The sequence below is a fragment of the Opisthocomus hoazin genome, chromosome 11, assembly GCF_030867145.1.
Source record: "Opisthocomus hoazin isolate bOpiHoa1 chromosome 11, bOpiHoa1.hap1, whole genome shotgun sequence".
Classification (NCBI taxonomy): domain Eukaryota; kingdom Metazoa; phylum Chordata; class Aves; order Opisthocomiformes; family Opisthocomidae; genus Opisthocomus; species Opisthocomus hoazin.
In genome coordinates, this window is record NC_134424.1 from 15,120,918 (window position 1) to 15,137,864 (window position 16,947).

General features: G+C 36.6%; 1 protein-coding gene across 14 annotated transcripts in view; it reads left to right on the top strand.

Moving 5' to 3' along the window:
• The window catches only part of ERC2 (ELKS/RAB6-interacting/CAST family member 2), a 557,034-nt gene that overhangs the window by 326,501 nt on the left and 213,586 nt on the right, over positions 1–16,947 (top strand). For all 14 annotated transcript variants that reach the window (XM_075432855.1, XM_075432854.1, XM_075432857.1 and 11 more), the window contains one exon: positions 3,726–3,886. In XM_075432855.1, coding sequence (XP_075288970.1) covers positions 3,726–3,886 — 161 coding nt within the window. The remainder of the gene's footprint in view (positions 1–3,725; positions 3,887–16,947) is intronic.

The following is a 16,947-nucleotide window of genomic DNA, read 5'->3' on the forward strand; positions in this document are numbered from 1 at the left end:
TGACCGGGGGCTGCCGAGGCGTCAGCCCGCCCCTCCCCGAGAGGTGGCGCTGCAGAGCGGAGCCCGGCCGGGCGCGGGGGGTGGGGGTGGTGCGGCCGCGGCGCGGGGGAAGCCTCAGGCGGGCGGCTCGCGCCTGCCCGCGCCCCGGCAGCCGGAGGCGCTGCGAGCGCCGCCTGGGCTGGGGGATGTGTCGCTGGCCAGCAGCGACCCCTGCCGGAGGCTTGCGGTGTCTGCTTGTGAGTGAGGGTCTGGAGGGTGTGTGCGTGGTAATTGGGGTAGAATGGATGCTGCAGTTTGGGAAGAAAATGGCTCGGTGAGATATTAGAGGTCACAAATGTGGTCATGAATACAAAGTTTGTCTTGATCCGTTGTACAACGGAAAGAAAAGTACGTAAATGTCTTACTTGGCCATTATTGAACTGATACTTCAACAGGGGACTCGGTTCAATAACTGGAGAGTGGAAAAATGAAAAAGAAACTGGAAGGAAGGACCGTACCAGTGCTTTGAAGAGGAGAGGGCTCCTGGACACACATTATTCTCTAGATGGAGTACTCCTAACTGCAGCAAAAGAAGCATTTGCTATAGGTTAGAAAGCTAAAATTTTGGGCTGGTAGTACTGGACTGGTTTCCGTTTCTTACATGAGGACTAAGAGGCAGTACATCAACATTAACCCATAATTTTTTTCTGCTAGCATTTTAATGCTAATATCAAAGAAGAGAACATGTGCTTACATTAAGAATTTGGTTTATGTTTTGCAATGCTTTTTTTTCCCCATAGACTTATATACTGCCTTCCTTGTTTATTTTTCCATTGCAATACATCTGCTACAGCTATATAATAAACGTGCTTGTTGTGCGTGCAACTTCAGCATTCACACATTTACATTTGATAGTAGTTGATTTTAAAAAAAAAAATCTGTTGCTTCTGCACATGCCTGCCAGTTGAATTCTGCTGTACGTGATGGTGAGACATTTAACTGGAAAACATACAACTCTGAACTTGGGTCACATTCAAGAAATGAAGAACAACTTGCTGGCAAAAACTGTGTTGAAAGTGTATATGAAGGTATAACTTTCAAGTCTACGTGTGTTAACGATTTGTAGTTTGAAAAAGTTTTCGTATTTAAATTTTTAAATGTTTTTTCCCTGTCTTTTAAACTTTAATCTCTTTTATCTGGTAATATAAGAGTATGTTATTAATATACATTAACAAATCCACAGCTTGTTTTTCCACAAGTCTTTAATTCCTTTAAATATTTTAAAATGATGTGATATGTCAGAACTTAAGTGATCATTGTCAGTCAGCAGGTTGGGTACTAAATTCAGTTGAACCTGTAGGAAAAGGTGGGTGACGATACTGTAGATAGGGAAGTGTTACTATTCTGCCTTTCTATATTCTCATCTGCCAAACAAATCTGCAAGTGTGGAAAGACTTGATGTTTAAAGATACTGTCTCAACCAAGAGTCTGTATAAATCAATGACTTTGCAGTCTGGAATCCTTACTACTGTTTCTATTAATGTATGTTGCCTGGAATTAACGAATAGGCTGGAGGCTCAGCAGAAACTACATGAATTTTTTAAAAAACACAAGGACGAGCCTACAAAATCACCCAAGAAAACAGGGAGATATTTCATACTATGTTTTAGTAGTTGGGGCTTGTCCTTGTTGGAGACAGCATTGGTTTGTGTTCTTGTACTAAAACAGAAAATGAAATATCTCGTGTTATATTAGAAATCGAGTATATTTTTAAAGAAATATGATCTGTCTCTCTGCTTCTGGTTTTTAGGTTTTTTTCCCTAGGATTTAAGTGCAAATCCAGCTTTTATATTTTTTTATTTCCCTCAAGTGTATTTTCTCTTTGCAGCTTCTACTGTGAAAGTTCACTAGATAGTCATTTTACAAAGACACCTAAAGCCTTTGTCTGTCTTCATGGTTTGCTTTAGTGGAATCTTGCGCCTGCACAGACTCTGCTGCACAATTTGAACTTCTTGCTATTTTGTTTATATCAGTATTACACTGGTTTTACTTTCTGAGTGGAAAGTTGAAGATCAGTAGTTTCAGCATTATTGGCAGTTCTGATTCTGCATTCATGAGATACAACTTCTTATGAACTGAAGGGTGTCAGACGTAGCATTCCATTGATCTTATTAGAGTGTTTATAAAGGTGCAGCTGGTGTTGAAGGGGTGAGTAATCAGTGTATCATTTCAAACAGGGTGTAAGTCCTCATTACAATTGAGTGAAGACTGTATTATTAATTTTGCTTTATTGAACCTGTTACATAGGAGGCAATATGTGTTCAAATGGAAACAAAAAATGTTATAAACGCTGATTGCATGCTAGTAATAGATAATAACAACAAATAATGATTAAGCTCGAACTTGGGAGAAAACATCTCATTTTCTCTGTAGACACACTGATTACACGACCACAGTGAAATATTGTCAGACTTTTCAATACACCAGCAAAAGTGTCACTTTTCAATGACTTACATAACATGAACACCTGGAATATGTCCTCTCTCCTCTTTCATTTTATTTAAATTTTCTTCATGAAGTGTTGTCTAATTTATAAAATGTTAATATTTGGACAAAGGAGGTGAGAAAGAAAATGCTGGAAATAGGACATTCTTTATGTAAATCATTGTATCTCATAAAAACCAATTTAAATCTGTTGTTTACTTGCAGCTCTTAATGTAAACTGTATCATTTGAATAGGGGGAAATCATATTGGTGTCACAGTTACCAGAGACTATTCGTGACCCTCTGGTTCGGTGAATATGATTCACCCCACAAGTAAATTTTCTGCTCCCAGACAGCTGTCATATGTAGTCTCCATTCTTTAGGATGTTCTTTAAATAATGTGATAGTCCATGTCATACATTTTTTCTACTTCTGCATTTTGTTTTCTGAAAAGATGAATGGTTTCTGAATTCCTGCAATAAGCAATATATCTTACATCCAGTTGACATTTACCAACACCAGAGAAAAAGTGGGATCACCCTAACTTTCCTATATTTCATACTTCAGAGATTCTGACAATTGTCTTGAGGAAAATAACTTGGTTGTTATTAGAGCAGTAACAGACATTTAAAGTTCAGAATCATGGAATATCTCAGGTTAGAAGGGCCCACTAGAGGCAATGCAGTCTAAACTCTTATTCAAAGCAGAGATAACTTTGAAGTTGGATCAGATTCTCCAGGCTTCATTCAGTCAAGATCTGAAAATACCCAAGGATTGTAGAGTTTACAGCTTCCCAGGCAACCTGTTCTGCACAGAAGGGTGTGCACTTTTTGATGAAAAATACATGAATTGTCATGATCAGTTTTATATTAAAATACATAATCTATATCTGCATTTAAAATTTCTGAAATTACTGTTATGATGAGTTACCACCACCCTGCATTTAAGTAATATAAATGGTGCAGAAAATATTTATAAATTGTGTCTGTATGTGGCAGTGTCCCAAGTTAAATAGGTTACTGGCAATTTATGTTAGTTCTATTCTATATAAATATTGCTTATTACTCGATGGATTCATGGAAACATGAAGATTTTTTGGTATTTAAAGACTACTTTTATTGTAAGTTTTTAAAATAGGATAAGAATGGATTTGTATAGCTATTTACTTGATTTCTTTTGTGTGGGTTTTTTTTCTGGATTTATATAGATATAATATTTACTTATTGTAAAGAATATGGAGCTTAAAAAGTTTTCTCTCTTAGGTGGAAGAGCTGATGAATGCACTGGAAAAGACTAGACAAGAATTAGATTCTACCAAAGCCCGTCTTGCCTCAACACAGCAGTCTTTGGCTGAAAAAGAAGCACATCTGGCTAACCTGAGAATAGAGAGAAGAAAACAGCTCGAAGAAATTCTAGAAATGAAGTAAGTACACTGATTTCTCTAATTTCTAGAAAAATTAAAATTACTACTTTCTTGCCAGAAGAGAAGTGGGTTTTTTTTCGGTAAGTATTTTTTCTATGTATATATTTAAGTCTGAATGTAAGGACTTCTAATAGTTGTAAAACTGTTAAATTCCTTTTAAAATATGGAAATGCAAAAGTCTTCATTTTAGAAGTGTTCAACAGTTGACATGAGAAGAATTTTTTGATAGGTGTCCTTTGTTACATGCAAATAAAATATCAGCACGCTATAACTTCCATGAGAAACTGAGGGTCTAATGTCCCATCTTTCAATGAGTATTCTATGTTGGAGTTTCTGTTAGTGTCAAATTCAAGGAAAGGGGTTTGTTAACTTTATATGGATGGTGCAAAGTTTATTGCATTCAAATAGGCAAACGCAAACCAACAAAAACCTATTTGCATACATATTATCACAATGTATAAGTGTATAGAACTGAAAAAGGAACATAGAGCTATAATTTAAATCTAACTTCCTACCCACAATGAAGGTAAATGTTATTAATTATGGGATATTAAAGCTCTGACATGATATTTAAAATTGGCAAAAAAGAGTGAAGCTGTTATGACTTGGCTTTTTTGCCTTTGATTTCTTAATTGCTACTTTGTTAGCTGCGTATGTATGTGGACTTTTTCTGCCGTTACCTTTTTACCATCTTCGAGAAGCAATTGCTCACACACAATTTTAATTTTTAATCCTGAGCAGACCAAAAATTTTTTTGACTTTCTAAGTTAATAACAAAACTCTTCTAACATGTATAGTAAAATACAATTAATTATAATGCTTACTTCCTGCTTAGGCCACAGAGGGTTACCTAATCCTCTACTGGGTAGCTTTCCCAGCTACCTAGCCCTGTGTCATTCCTTGTAAGAGTCTGATGCTCTAACTCATATACAAATCGCTCCCCCTGACATCTATGATTCAGCTGGTATCTTACAATTAGAACATGATTTAATTTAAAAAAGTATCGCTATTTTTAATTCTATCCTAATTTTAGTTTCTGTGAAATATGTTACAAAGCTGAGCTCATACTGGAGATGGAATCAGGCAGAACTTCTGTTGCTTGTGGTGAGATGGAAAGAAATGAATATAGCTGTCAGACGTCAGGATGGTTTTGTTGATCTAGCAGATAGGAAATAGAGTTAACGAACAAAATAAAATACATAAAATCACAGCACAGTATTGCTCAACAGAGAGAAAAAATAAAATAATGACAAGTTCACATGATCATATTTACTTTTTTTGCTGCTTCTTGAACAACATTAGTACTGAATCAAAGAAGCAAAAAGGAACATACTTATTCATTTTTTGAGCTGTGCGTATGGGAAGGGCTACATGACTGATATTAAATATAAATTACATGTAAATCCTACTTTTAGATTCTTAATCTAGTAAGATATACTAAAAAGAAATTAATAGATACACATTAGTAAATGTCTTTTAGAAAGAATTCAGATAATTCATTTACAGTAGTTTAATTTTTGAAATTGATCACTGAAATAAGTGTATGACAAACAAGCTTTAGAAAACTGCTGCGTTACAACAGAATATAGTAGATATGGCATTACGTTTTTTTAATGAATAAGATGTTCTCAAAAAGAGTGCAGAAGCTAGCTAAGACAGAATAATGATAATTCTGTGTTGTAGTAATATAGTAAAATAGTGTGTCTTCTCTCTGATATTTTAAAGGAATTTACTAATTGGTACCATGGACCATAACTTCTGTTTATGTTTTTTGTAATTTAATATTGAGTGATTATAGCTTTTGGCTGCTAGCTTCCAGTTAAATAGGCATGAACTATGTGTTTAAGAACATTCATGATGATTTCCTATGCTTATATTATGTTCAAGTTCCAAGCATAACTCTGCATTCTAGGCCCATCTGGCTGACATTGTGAAGATCCATCTTAATTTACTGGCTACGATCAGTTGTCAGTTTTAGATAACTTCTTTAGTTGTCATTACGTGTTCCCATATACATTCAGTTCTTTAAGGAAGTTTAGAATAAAGATGAATAGCAGCTTAATCTTCTTCATTACCTGGTTGATCTTTCTGAACTGAGATCTTAGGTAAGTACCCATTAAATGAAAAGTAGTTTGATGGAAGGACATAAACATCAGGTTATTCTTAATCTGATGCCAACATGTGAAAAAATAAGGTTTGTTTTAAGGAATTGCGAAGTGTTAAGTTTGGAGAAAGATTGGCATTTGTATATTACGTTCTAAATGGTGGGGTGGGTGGGTGTTTCCCAAAATGTCTCTTGAAAATATTGCTATATTAGTTCTGGAGGAAATATTTTTGTTATGGTCATATTATTTTATCAGCGCACACATAACTCATACTGACGTTAATGGAAGTTACACATACATGTTAACAGTAAAATGCAACATGTGTTCCAATCCATCATTTTGCCTAATTGTCTTAATGCTTTGTGCTCTTTCTATCTCTGAGCATAAGAAAAAATACCAATGCACTTATTATTTTTTAATAAATGATAGTTTAAAAAAATTCTATATTGTATATTGTGATAAAAGGCATGGTAATGTTATTAAAAATGTATTTGTCATATATGGAAATGTTTCATTTGGCCTCAACTTAAGAATTGGTAGTTAGAAATATATATCAAAACTACTTTTTCCAGACATTGTTTTTGTTTTCTGAGAGTCTGCAAGAAGGAGCATAGCCTACTGAGAACTTCACAGAGATTGCCTAGAAAAGCTTATTCATTCTGTAACATGAAGAGCTTGAGGGCAGGCAAAGTTTCTGCGCTGTGATGTGGTGGGAGTTTTTTCAGATGTTTCAGAAATGCCATATTTGTGGAGCATACTTTCATGACCACAAGGCATCTACAATGCTTTCATACAGATGTTCTTCCCTATGTGGCGGTTCCTTCCAAAACTCATAAACCTGCTTGTAACAAAATTAGATAGCTGTATAGATAGATAAATGAGTATTTATATAGTATTAAAATTGCTTTATAGATATATGTGAAATAAATGCCTGTCCTTAGGGAAAGTGGATTTTACTCTATGGGATAGATCATCTTTTTAGAAATGGTCAAAATTATTTTCCCTGTGAAAGATATAAAGTTTGACCTGGAGAGCCAATAGTCATAAAAGAAAGTCTAATGGCATGTGAGGGAAAAGATATAAAAATTATTATCACTTTTTTGTTAGTTCAACTTTTAAATTATATGCAGGTAAGTTTCAAGCTGAAACCTCTGAAGTTAAAAACAAAACTAAAAAGACCCCCAAACCCTCTAAACTTTGTTATCAAAACTTGGGGTTTTCTTGGTTAAAAGCCCTTAAATTCGCTTTCTGTGGTGTTTGCCCTACTTAGAAATATGTTTAAATATAAGAGTAAAAAAAAAAAAAAAAGAAATTATTTCCTTGTGGTTTTGCATTAATTTGATCTTTCAGTAACTTAGTCACATGTGACAAACACTGCGCTTAGTGAGTGACCATGGAATTAATCCGCAAAAAGATGGAACCTTGATGTTTAGACTTGAAGATCTGCAAGTTCTTAATTTTTGATATCCAGCTGTTAATTACTGCATATTTCCTATAGCAATCAACTCGGTACCCTCAGTGCTGTGAAGCTTGCAGAGTATTGTGAATGAAATTCTTGCCAAGAGTTTGAAAGGTAATTTCCTTGACTTTGAGAGAGTTCATGCCATCACCTGTGGGTATTGCTAAATCAGTTTTATTGGAAGTGACTTTGCCTTGAAATTCACTACAAATTTCCAGAAGAATATATATTTTCCCTTATGTGGAATAAATCAGATTACTTCAGTAATGAAGCATTAAAGATCCCCTTGTAAAATAACCAGCTACTAATCCTTTCATTTAGTAACAAAAATAGAACATTGCTGTGCTGTCAAAAAAAATTTTATTTTAAAATTAGATTTTGCAGTAAATTGTCTTACAGTGACAGTATAAAATTAAACATCCCTTCCTTTGTTCAAGAATGTCCACCATTTTTTCGCTGAAAATAATAAATGAATATTGCTTATCTCTGTTTTTCAGTATGTTTACATTGTTAATTTAACAGCACCTGTGTATAGTCAAGGGTGAAATATTTGTGTGAAGAAGGGGATAAAATGTTTTTTCCACCAAGCATTCAGTCCCACCAGCTGCCGTTCTTTGCAAAGTGCTGAGCGCATAATGCACCTTTACCTGCTGGGTCAGTGGTTCAGCTGCTCTGCCAGACGAGGAGAAAGCCCTTGTATTTGCCACTAGATGCCAGTCTCGGGTGCAAGACCGTGGCCTGGATCTGCTTGGTTCGACAGAGTGCAGAGCAGCAGCACAGAGTAAGCAGGAAGGTTGTCTCGTTGCAGGAGAGAGGAGGTGTCTTGTCTGTTTGTCTGTCACCTGGTCTGACTGGTTCCCTCCTTCCTTTTAAGTGCGGGAAATTCAAGCGTGGCTTCATAATGGACTTTTGAGGATATTGCAGGAATGAAGAGGGACTTTGAATGGATTCTGGAAGTCAGGGATCACAGCCTAAAGGGAAGACTGTGTAAGATGTAAAACTGGAGAGTCACAGAGTTTGTAGGGAAGTCAAAATGCTTTATGAAGCACTTGTGGCAGAAGTATAAGGAAGTTTACAATTCATATGGTTTTCTGCAGACATACCCCTTTTTCCATCTATAAATTTTATGGGAGTAGAAGTTGGGGATTTCGGGAGTAGAAGTTGGGGATTTCACATCTGTGTAGCAGCTCAGCAGGAGCTGCAGCTCTGACAAGGGCTGTTGGATGTCCAGAGAATCTAGATACGTTTCCAGCACCTGGACAAATCAGCTGATGTCCCTGCCTTACGATCTCCTATTACTATTTCCATCCATCACCATCTCAGACTGGCACTTGGGGAGGAGGGAAAAGGAGAAGAACTGAACATATTTTCCTGTATTTATGTCCGAATTACTCCACTGGAAAAGGTTCTGTCACCCACAGGAAAGCGGTTTCTTCCTCGTCGCTGTGGGTACAGCTATGGTCAAACGCGCTTCTGAAATCTCTGTGTAAGTAGTAAATCCAGTGCATCTGGAACATTTCAGAATAATTGTGTATGCAGTTCACCTGTTCAGTGCATACACAGGCCAGAAGCATGGCACTCATTGACAGGAAAGTCCCTGATGAAATTGTAGGGATGACTCTACTTTCACACGGTCATGAAATTAATTTCCTTTTTTGGGGTCTTCCATACTGCAGCAAGGATGAGGAAAGCAATACAGCAAGGCAGGAGAAACTGGGAAGGTGTTTTAAAGTTGGAACTACTCTTTGAATCACTTAGAACTCATTCTTTAAAACCACTTATAAGTCTAGCTTCCCCATAGACACTGTCTGCTCCCTGTGGTTAGGCAGTGCTTTCCCCCCACCCCCTTCTTTTCAAAAGGAAAGCAAGAAGGTAGATAACCGTTTCTCTTGCCTACACTGGAAAATGAAGTGTTTAACTAAAAGATTTGGGCAAAGATGCTTAGTTTATGCTCCTTTTTTACATGCTAGTATTTTCTAAAAAGAGCCAGCACCTGCCTTGGGGATAGTTCTAGGCTAAATGAGTAGTAGTGGATACCTGACATTAAAGGATACTCTTTGAATTGAAGTTTAAGCAAATACAATAGGGTCAGATTTCTTAGACCATTAATAAAGTATTATTTTGAAAGTAGGTTCATTTTGAAATCCGTTTTTTCCCACTTTTTCAGCTCTAAATACAGCCTTTTTGAGAAAGATGGTTATGATTATTTCTCTAGTGTGAATCACATTTTTGCTTAATAGGTTAGGTAACAGACTAGTGTATAAATAGCTGTGGCGAAAAAATAATTTTCAGACAGCGATTTACTATTTTTTGTGATTTTATTAGAGGGATTATTCTGACGTGTTTCAGCTGGTGGCAATGTATACTATAAACATGTTCAGTGAATGGATAGCAAGTTGATTGTCTCAAAAATTGTACCATTTTGAATGTAGAACACTAGACTGTTTTTTAGTAACCTGTGGACTGCTTCCATTTAATTGTAGGATTCATGCTGAGAGTGTAGAGAGTCATATCCCAAGTTAAATACAAACAAAACAGCAGGATGTTGATATAACTGTGACTTCCATAGGAAGTAGTTAGAATGGTAATGTGGTCTCCTTCTAAGTTGGGTGGAAAGTCTCTTGTGACTGCTTTTACCCCACAGACCTGTAACACAGCATGCCTTGACTAACATTTTTGACACCAACTTGCAAACACCATAAAGATTAGAGAAACCCAAATGAAGGCTTTGTTCTCTGGAACAGAAGCTTTCTTGACTAAAATGAAGAGATGTTTTTCTTCTGTAAACAATGAAGGGCACAAAGCAATAAAATGTTTCTCTTTGTGAGAACAGAATGAGTGAACTGTTTACTTGGCAAAGTGCTTCTCATATTTAAAGATGTATGAGTGTCACCAATTTCCTATTCACTTGACTGTCTTATGTGTTCAGACTAAATGAGAGAATACTTTCATTTTATTTTGTAAGATTCATAATGTTTGAAATTTCATCAACATGGGAAGAAAGTGTGCCATTTCTTTTCTTCATTTTGTTCTAGTTAAGGTCATAATTTACTTTCAAAATAGATTGTCATCTGCTTTTGAAGGTTAGTAAGATCAATTTAGGATTTCTCTGAAACGTGATATGAGCAAAGGAAGCTGGAGCCTCTCACATGTTTCCTGCCTCCTTTAGACAGCTGGGAGAGTGCAGTAGCAACCTTTTCAAAGGTTTCCCTCTCAGGAAGGCAATGTCTTCCTCTCTATTATGGAATGGCAGTAGTGCTTCTTAGGTCACACAAGCATTGCATGAAGGGGAGCCAGAAAGAGTTCATATTCCAGACAACACATATTATGGTTGTAATAAATAAGCATACTTTTTTGATCTAGAAAATGGGTCTGGATTTTTACCAGCTTGTTTTCCTCATCTCATAAGTATTTTGGGTTAATTATCATGCATTTCCATGAGGAATGTTCTCAAACTATAGAAATTTAAGTTTCTGGCTCTCTAGTTGTAAAAATGATCTTCCAAGTTCCTATGATCCATATGGTCTGAGGCATCTGTCAGGCAGAAAGGGACTTTGATGGTAGTTGCCCCTCTATGTCCTAATAGTGCACTTTTCTTTCCGATTTTGTTGTTGTTATTCTCTACCCAATCAGGTACTGCTTCAGTAGAAAAATAACAAACAATGCTTCAGCAACTTTTTATGTTGGAAATTCCACAATGCTTCTTAGGGGTTTTATTCCTTGAGTGCTTTCCTCAGAATCTGAATGGTAGAGAGATCAAGGGAATCCTGCAGCTGCTTTATGAGGGAGAGGCTTAAAGGCTCTTCACTCTGGGGAGGGGAAGGCAGGGGGAGGATATGTTTGAAGTTTGCAGAATCTCAAAGGAAGGCATAAACTGAACGTAGAACTGTTGTTTGCCAGATCCCCCAGCACGAGGAGTATCAGGCACTTGCTGAACTTAATCAGTGATCGATTCGAAAGAGGGGAATGCTGCTTTATGGAGTGGTTGGTTGGTGACTTTCTGGTACTTGCTTCCACAGAGGACAAGGTGGCATCAGATGATTCAAAAAGGGATTAGACAAATTCATGGGCAAGAGGTCCATAAGTGGATACTTCTTTACACTCCTTGGCTGTTGTTCTTGAACTATGTTCCTAAAACAAATTTTTTTTTTTTTTTTTTTTTTTTTGAGAACTAGTCAACTAATACACTCTGGAAAGAGTAAAGGCCATGCTTTGAATCGCCTTTTGCATCTTCTGTTGCTCTATAGTGTATAAGTGGATTTACAAGATGATACAAGTGACAAAATGATTGTTTTAAAGTGCAAGTTGTAAGAGTGAAATATGACAGTTACATTATATTCTCTAGTGATTGAATTACTCAGAATACAGATAGGATTAACAGTGCTTCATGTTTACAGGTGTCTTAGGCTGCTTGAAGGACTTGGAGATGCAGAGTATTCTAGTCTTTTGTAATGCAAATGAAAATTTGAAGACAGTTGCAATTGAAAATCATTACAGTTGCTTCTCCTCTTTTTTCCTTTTTTTTTTAAAATCAACCTTTTTAAACTAAAAGGCTTTTCTGTTTTTTAATTCATAAACGTGTTAGGGTTTAACATACACCAGTTTAATCCATGATATATGTTGATTCCTAGCATTCTACATTCATGTGAGGTGGAATAGTATTCAGAAAGCGACGGTGATAAGCAGGGTAGTATATAAAAGTAAGGAGTGACTGTGAGTTAGTGTTCAGTGAAACATGGACTATGGTAAAAAGAAGAGGGCTGTACAAACCTGAAGAATGAAAATCCAGGTCTGGGCTCTTCGAAAAGAAGGGTATGGTTTGAAGTATATTTCTATTTTCTAAGGAAGCTTACTGTTTTCATCTAAAGCTAACTTACTGGCGAGTTTAGCGATTTTAACTTTTTAGTTAAAGAAGAAAAACTTTATAAGCTATCTGCTAAGTATTAAACACTTTTTGTGTGGTTTGTATTGCACAACTCTTTTTTTTTTTTTTTTTTTTTAATGTAAGAAATTACAAGCAACAAAATCCTTTTACCGGAAGAACAATACCATAGAAAAAAATTGTGCTCTGTAATTACTGATCTTGACAAAGCTATATACAGTTTGTTTTAAAACTAACTTAAAAGTAGTTTTATTAGCTAAAAACTTAGTAATGATAAAAATTATGAAACAGGATGGCATTTGTTTTGAAGTTCAGCCAGCATGGGAACGTGAAGGCCTCCACCTCTGATAATGTACTCAAAAGAACAAGTGACTCAAAAGACAGAAAGGAAGGAGTAGGAGGCTAAAAGTAAAAAAAGAAAGAAAAAATTAGGCTTCCGTTTCATGGATTTTTTTTAAAGCTGACTGAATTATGCCCTTGTCTACTGAAACCCTCTTAGTGTAATTCCCATTGGCCTCTGTGACACCTAGGGCAGCGCTGATCAACTGCAGGCTCCCATATTTCTAACCTCACCCAACTGAATATTATTCTAGCAGATGTTTCTGCATTTTAGACCTCAAAATATGATAGGTCAGGTTTTTTTTCCTTTTTCCAGTGGCAAATCTTACATATTTGAGACCCAGGACATGCAATTCAATGACAGGAATTATGAGCTGAGGTTCTCCCCAGTGGGATAATGCTTAACTTAATGTAAACTCAGATCTTTGAAAATGGAGAACCAAAAAATTTAAAGGTTTGGATCATTTAAACTACTGGATTATTGTTTAATATTGTATAAAAATATAAAATGTGCTTAGAAATGTGTATGATAACATTTTCTATTAAAAAGAAAACGTCTTACAAAGTCAGAAGAGAACAGAGTCGGAGGCAAACAGGAACAGCTTTCTTAGTGGCAGAAGGGAAAGGTTCGGTTATCTTTCTCTGCTTTCCCATTACTGCTTAGGTGCCATGAAGTAAAGCCACTGCTGACTCCTTTCTGTACTTCCTCATTCCTCCCCATACCTCTAGCAAAACAAGTACTTCTCAGTGCGCTGTGGAAAAATAAATCCAAGTTCCTATTGACTTGTTTCCTCTGATTGGGTTCACGCATGTCTAATAAGGTGCAAGATGTGCTTGAAGTTTTGCTCTCTCATATCTGAGAGCGTTCATTAATGCTCTCTAGTGTGCATTCTCTCATTCTTTGTAAGGTGTGAGCTCATGGGGCAGCCTTTCTGCCTATTAGGGCATAAGTAAGATTTACATTTTTATTTAACTGGTTGTCATGGTTTAACCCAGCAGGCGGCAACTGGGACCAGACAGCCGCTTGCTCATTCCTCCCCACTGCTGGGATGGGGAGGAGAATGGACAAAAAGTAAAACTCATGGGCTGAAACAAATACAGTTTAATAACACAACAAAGGAATAATAATAATAGAATGTGCAAAGCAAGCAATACATAATACCATTTTTCTGATCACCCGATGATCACTTGCACAGCCAGTCCCTGAGCAGTGATCACAGAACTTGCAGATTTTGTAGAGCTTGACGAACTCATGGAAAAGTTCCTGCCCCACTGCCAACCCCCATTCATAAACTGACCATGATGTCCATGGTCGGGAATATTTCCACTGGCCAGCTTGGGCTCGCTGCCTGGCTGTGCTCCCTCCCAGCTCTTGTACACCTGCTCATTAGCTGCACATGGGAGACTGGAAAAAGGTCCTTGATTTCTTAGCAACAGCTAAAAACATCGGTGTGTTATCAACATTCTTCTCATACTGAATCCAAAACACAGCAGCTACTGGAAGGAAAATTAACTCTATCCCAACTGAAACCAGGATACTGATACAATGATACCTGTAAGAATTTATTGTCATAGAGGTCCGTACCTCTATCTTGAGTCAAAGAGTTTCTGTATTTTGGGGAGGGAAACAAACTCATGCAATACTTTAAATCTAAGAGAATTTCACACTACTTGTTCTGGTGGTGTTTATACCCTCCCACTTACCCATGTATAGCTTACCTATTTAGAGTATAAGCCTGACAAGACTGATCAATATTCTTTATTAATACAGTACCAGGCATAATGGGCTCCCATCCTTCAATGGCCATCAAGCCAATATATAACATATGTACTATAATAAACAAGATAATAAAACCAGGTATAATGTTAGCACTGTTAACATTATCTAAACAATGTGACTTTAGAAATTCTGTAGTAAAATTCTTCAAATATGGTTGGTAGAATATGGCATAGCACACAGCAATGTGCTGAAGCACTGAATTTCCAATGAACAACATCTCTCCTTTCAATGCTGTGCTGATGTTTAGCAGAGACTGACAGATCATGACTTAATGTGATGACAATGGAAATTAGGATGAGCTCATCTCGATTTTCTCTGATTGTGAACAAACTTGGCTATGTCCACACTGCTGTGCAGTGTACCAGGGTATCTTAACAAAGAAAAGCCCTATTTAAGAAGCTACGTTATAAAAGTCTGTGCTACATCTTATAGTCATGCTGTTGTGTTCAGGATAAACATCACCTTAAAAGGACACTTTGGTTTGCTTCCTTAGGGTGAAGTGGCTTCGACTGAATAGATTAATTTTTCAAGGTAAAACAAAAGCTTGGTGATGGCACACACGCAGAATCTTATTAGTGGAAAGATTTCTTCAGTTGTTGGTAAATAGAAATGTTGCATTTGTAGAGGAGATTGCATAATCCTGGTAGGAGTACTATGCTTACTATGTTGCATTTTAGTATTTAAAAGTATATTGGGAGATGCAAGTGAAAGACTTGGTATATTTTTTTTCCTTGTATTTAATAGTGATTTTCTCAAAACCCATCCAGATTTAGTTTTGTAAATATGTAGATGCTAAGGGGCGAGGGGGGTGGGACCTGTGATTTAGTGGCTTAGATTAGAAATGTAAAAATACTTTTTTGTGGTTAAACTCTTCCCAGTTTCTAACCACTCCTACCTCAAACATGTAGTTCATCTTTGTTGCATTTGACTCTGACCAAAATTAGGCCACACAGGCCTCTGAGGATCACCACATTACTAAAATCATTCTAGTTACTAGGGTTTCTTCATTTTTGCTTTCCAACAAGCGCATCTTGCATTCTTTGAAGACTAGCTTACATGGTTTTCATTTTCTAGGTGGGCGGGAAAATTGGTCTAATGGAGACAGTCATTAAATGTACTACTTCGTTCTTTTGTTTTTCAACCCTTTTGAGCTTTCTTTATGGTTAGGAAACAGATAGATACTGAGGACAAAATGTTGAAGGTAGGCTTGATAGGATGGGTAGGTCACCTCTATTCAACACAGAATCAAAGCTAGTTTGGAGACTTTCAAATCCTTACATTATGTGGGTTGTGAATGTAAGTTATTGAAGAAAATTCTAATTCCACTTAAATCTGCAACCATAAGAATGTAATTTTGTATCCTCCCTTATCTCTTTAGGCTGGAAGAGTTTTGGATAAAATGCAGTCAGGTGTGAGTGTAGGAACTTATTGCATCAATTAGTGAGCAACAGTGAGGAGACTTCACGGTAGTTATGTTCAGCTGCCTGCATGTTCTGGCAAGCTATGTCCCAAAGACTGATTAGGAAGGAGTGATGCAGTTAATAGGATGAGCAATCTGGACTTTTAAACCCCCTCACTCTAAAAAATCCAAAAGATGGAATTTTCTCATCAGTGTTTAGGAGATTTACTGTATTTGATAACTTATGACAATTTTTGTCAGCTGGAAAAACTCATCCATGTCTTGTATGACTATCTTGAGAAGCTGTTCTTAGTTTTCTGTGTGGTCTGTAAACAAAAGGTAAGTAGTTAATGTCTGTGGGGTTTAGAGCTAGAGCTGTTGTTGGGACTAGTGTGAAATTCAGTAGCAAAAAAGTAGAGATTATTACGTAACACCTGAAGAATAGAAGCCTGAGAAATGTGGTAGATCATCATCCAGCAACCTAATACCCTCTTAACAGAGCGGAAAATACTCTGACATTCATGATCTTAAAGAAAAGACTTTTCGCCTATTGAAAAATATTTAGACTTTCAGAATGCCTGAAAGAAACTTGACTGCTTTACAGTTTTATTTTGGGTGCCCCTTACCTCCCCCTTCCTGCCCCCCTGGATTATTTTATCAATGACTGAAAGAAAACTGGTGAAATGAAAACAGTCTTTTATGAGTTTTGTGGTTATGCATACACGGGTATCACCCAGCTACCCACTATGGCCCCTCCCATTAGATCCTCTCTTAAAATATAGTAGAAGAATCCAATCAGGATGAAAACCGCTTACAGTATTTTCACAGTTGTATTAAAAAACATAATTTGTATTTTTTTCTCTCTTATAAAGATCTCCCTTCAACACTTCAAATGCTATGAGGTTTTGTTTAGTCTAATGTAGGTTTTTGTTAGTATCTAGCCTACAAATGAATCTAATTAACAGATGAACTTAGGAAATCCCTACTGTAATTTGGCAACTAAATGAATGAGGGATATCAGTATATGACAAGCAACTTCCACTTAAGGCTAAAGTAACTATTACCTCATTAGAAGTGCAACTTTACACTCTTCAAAT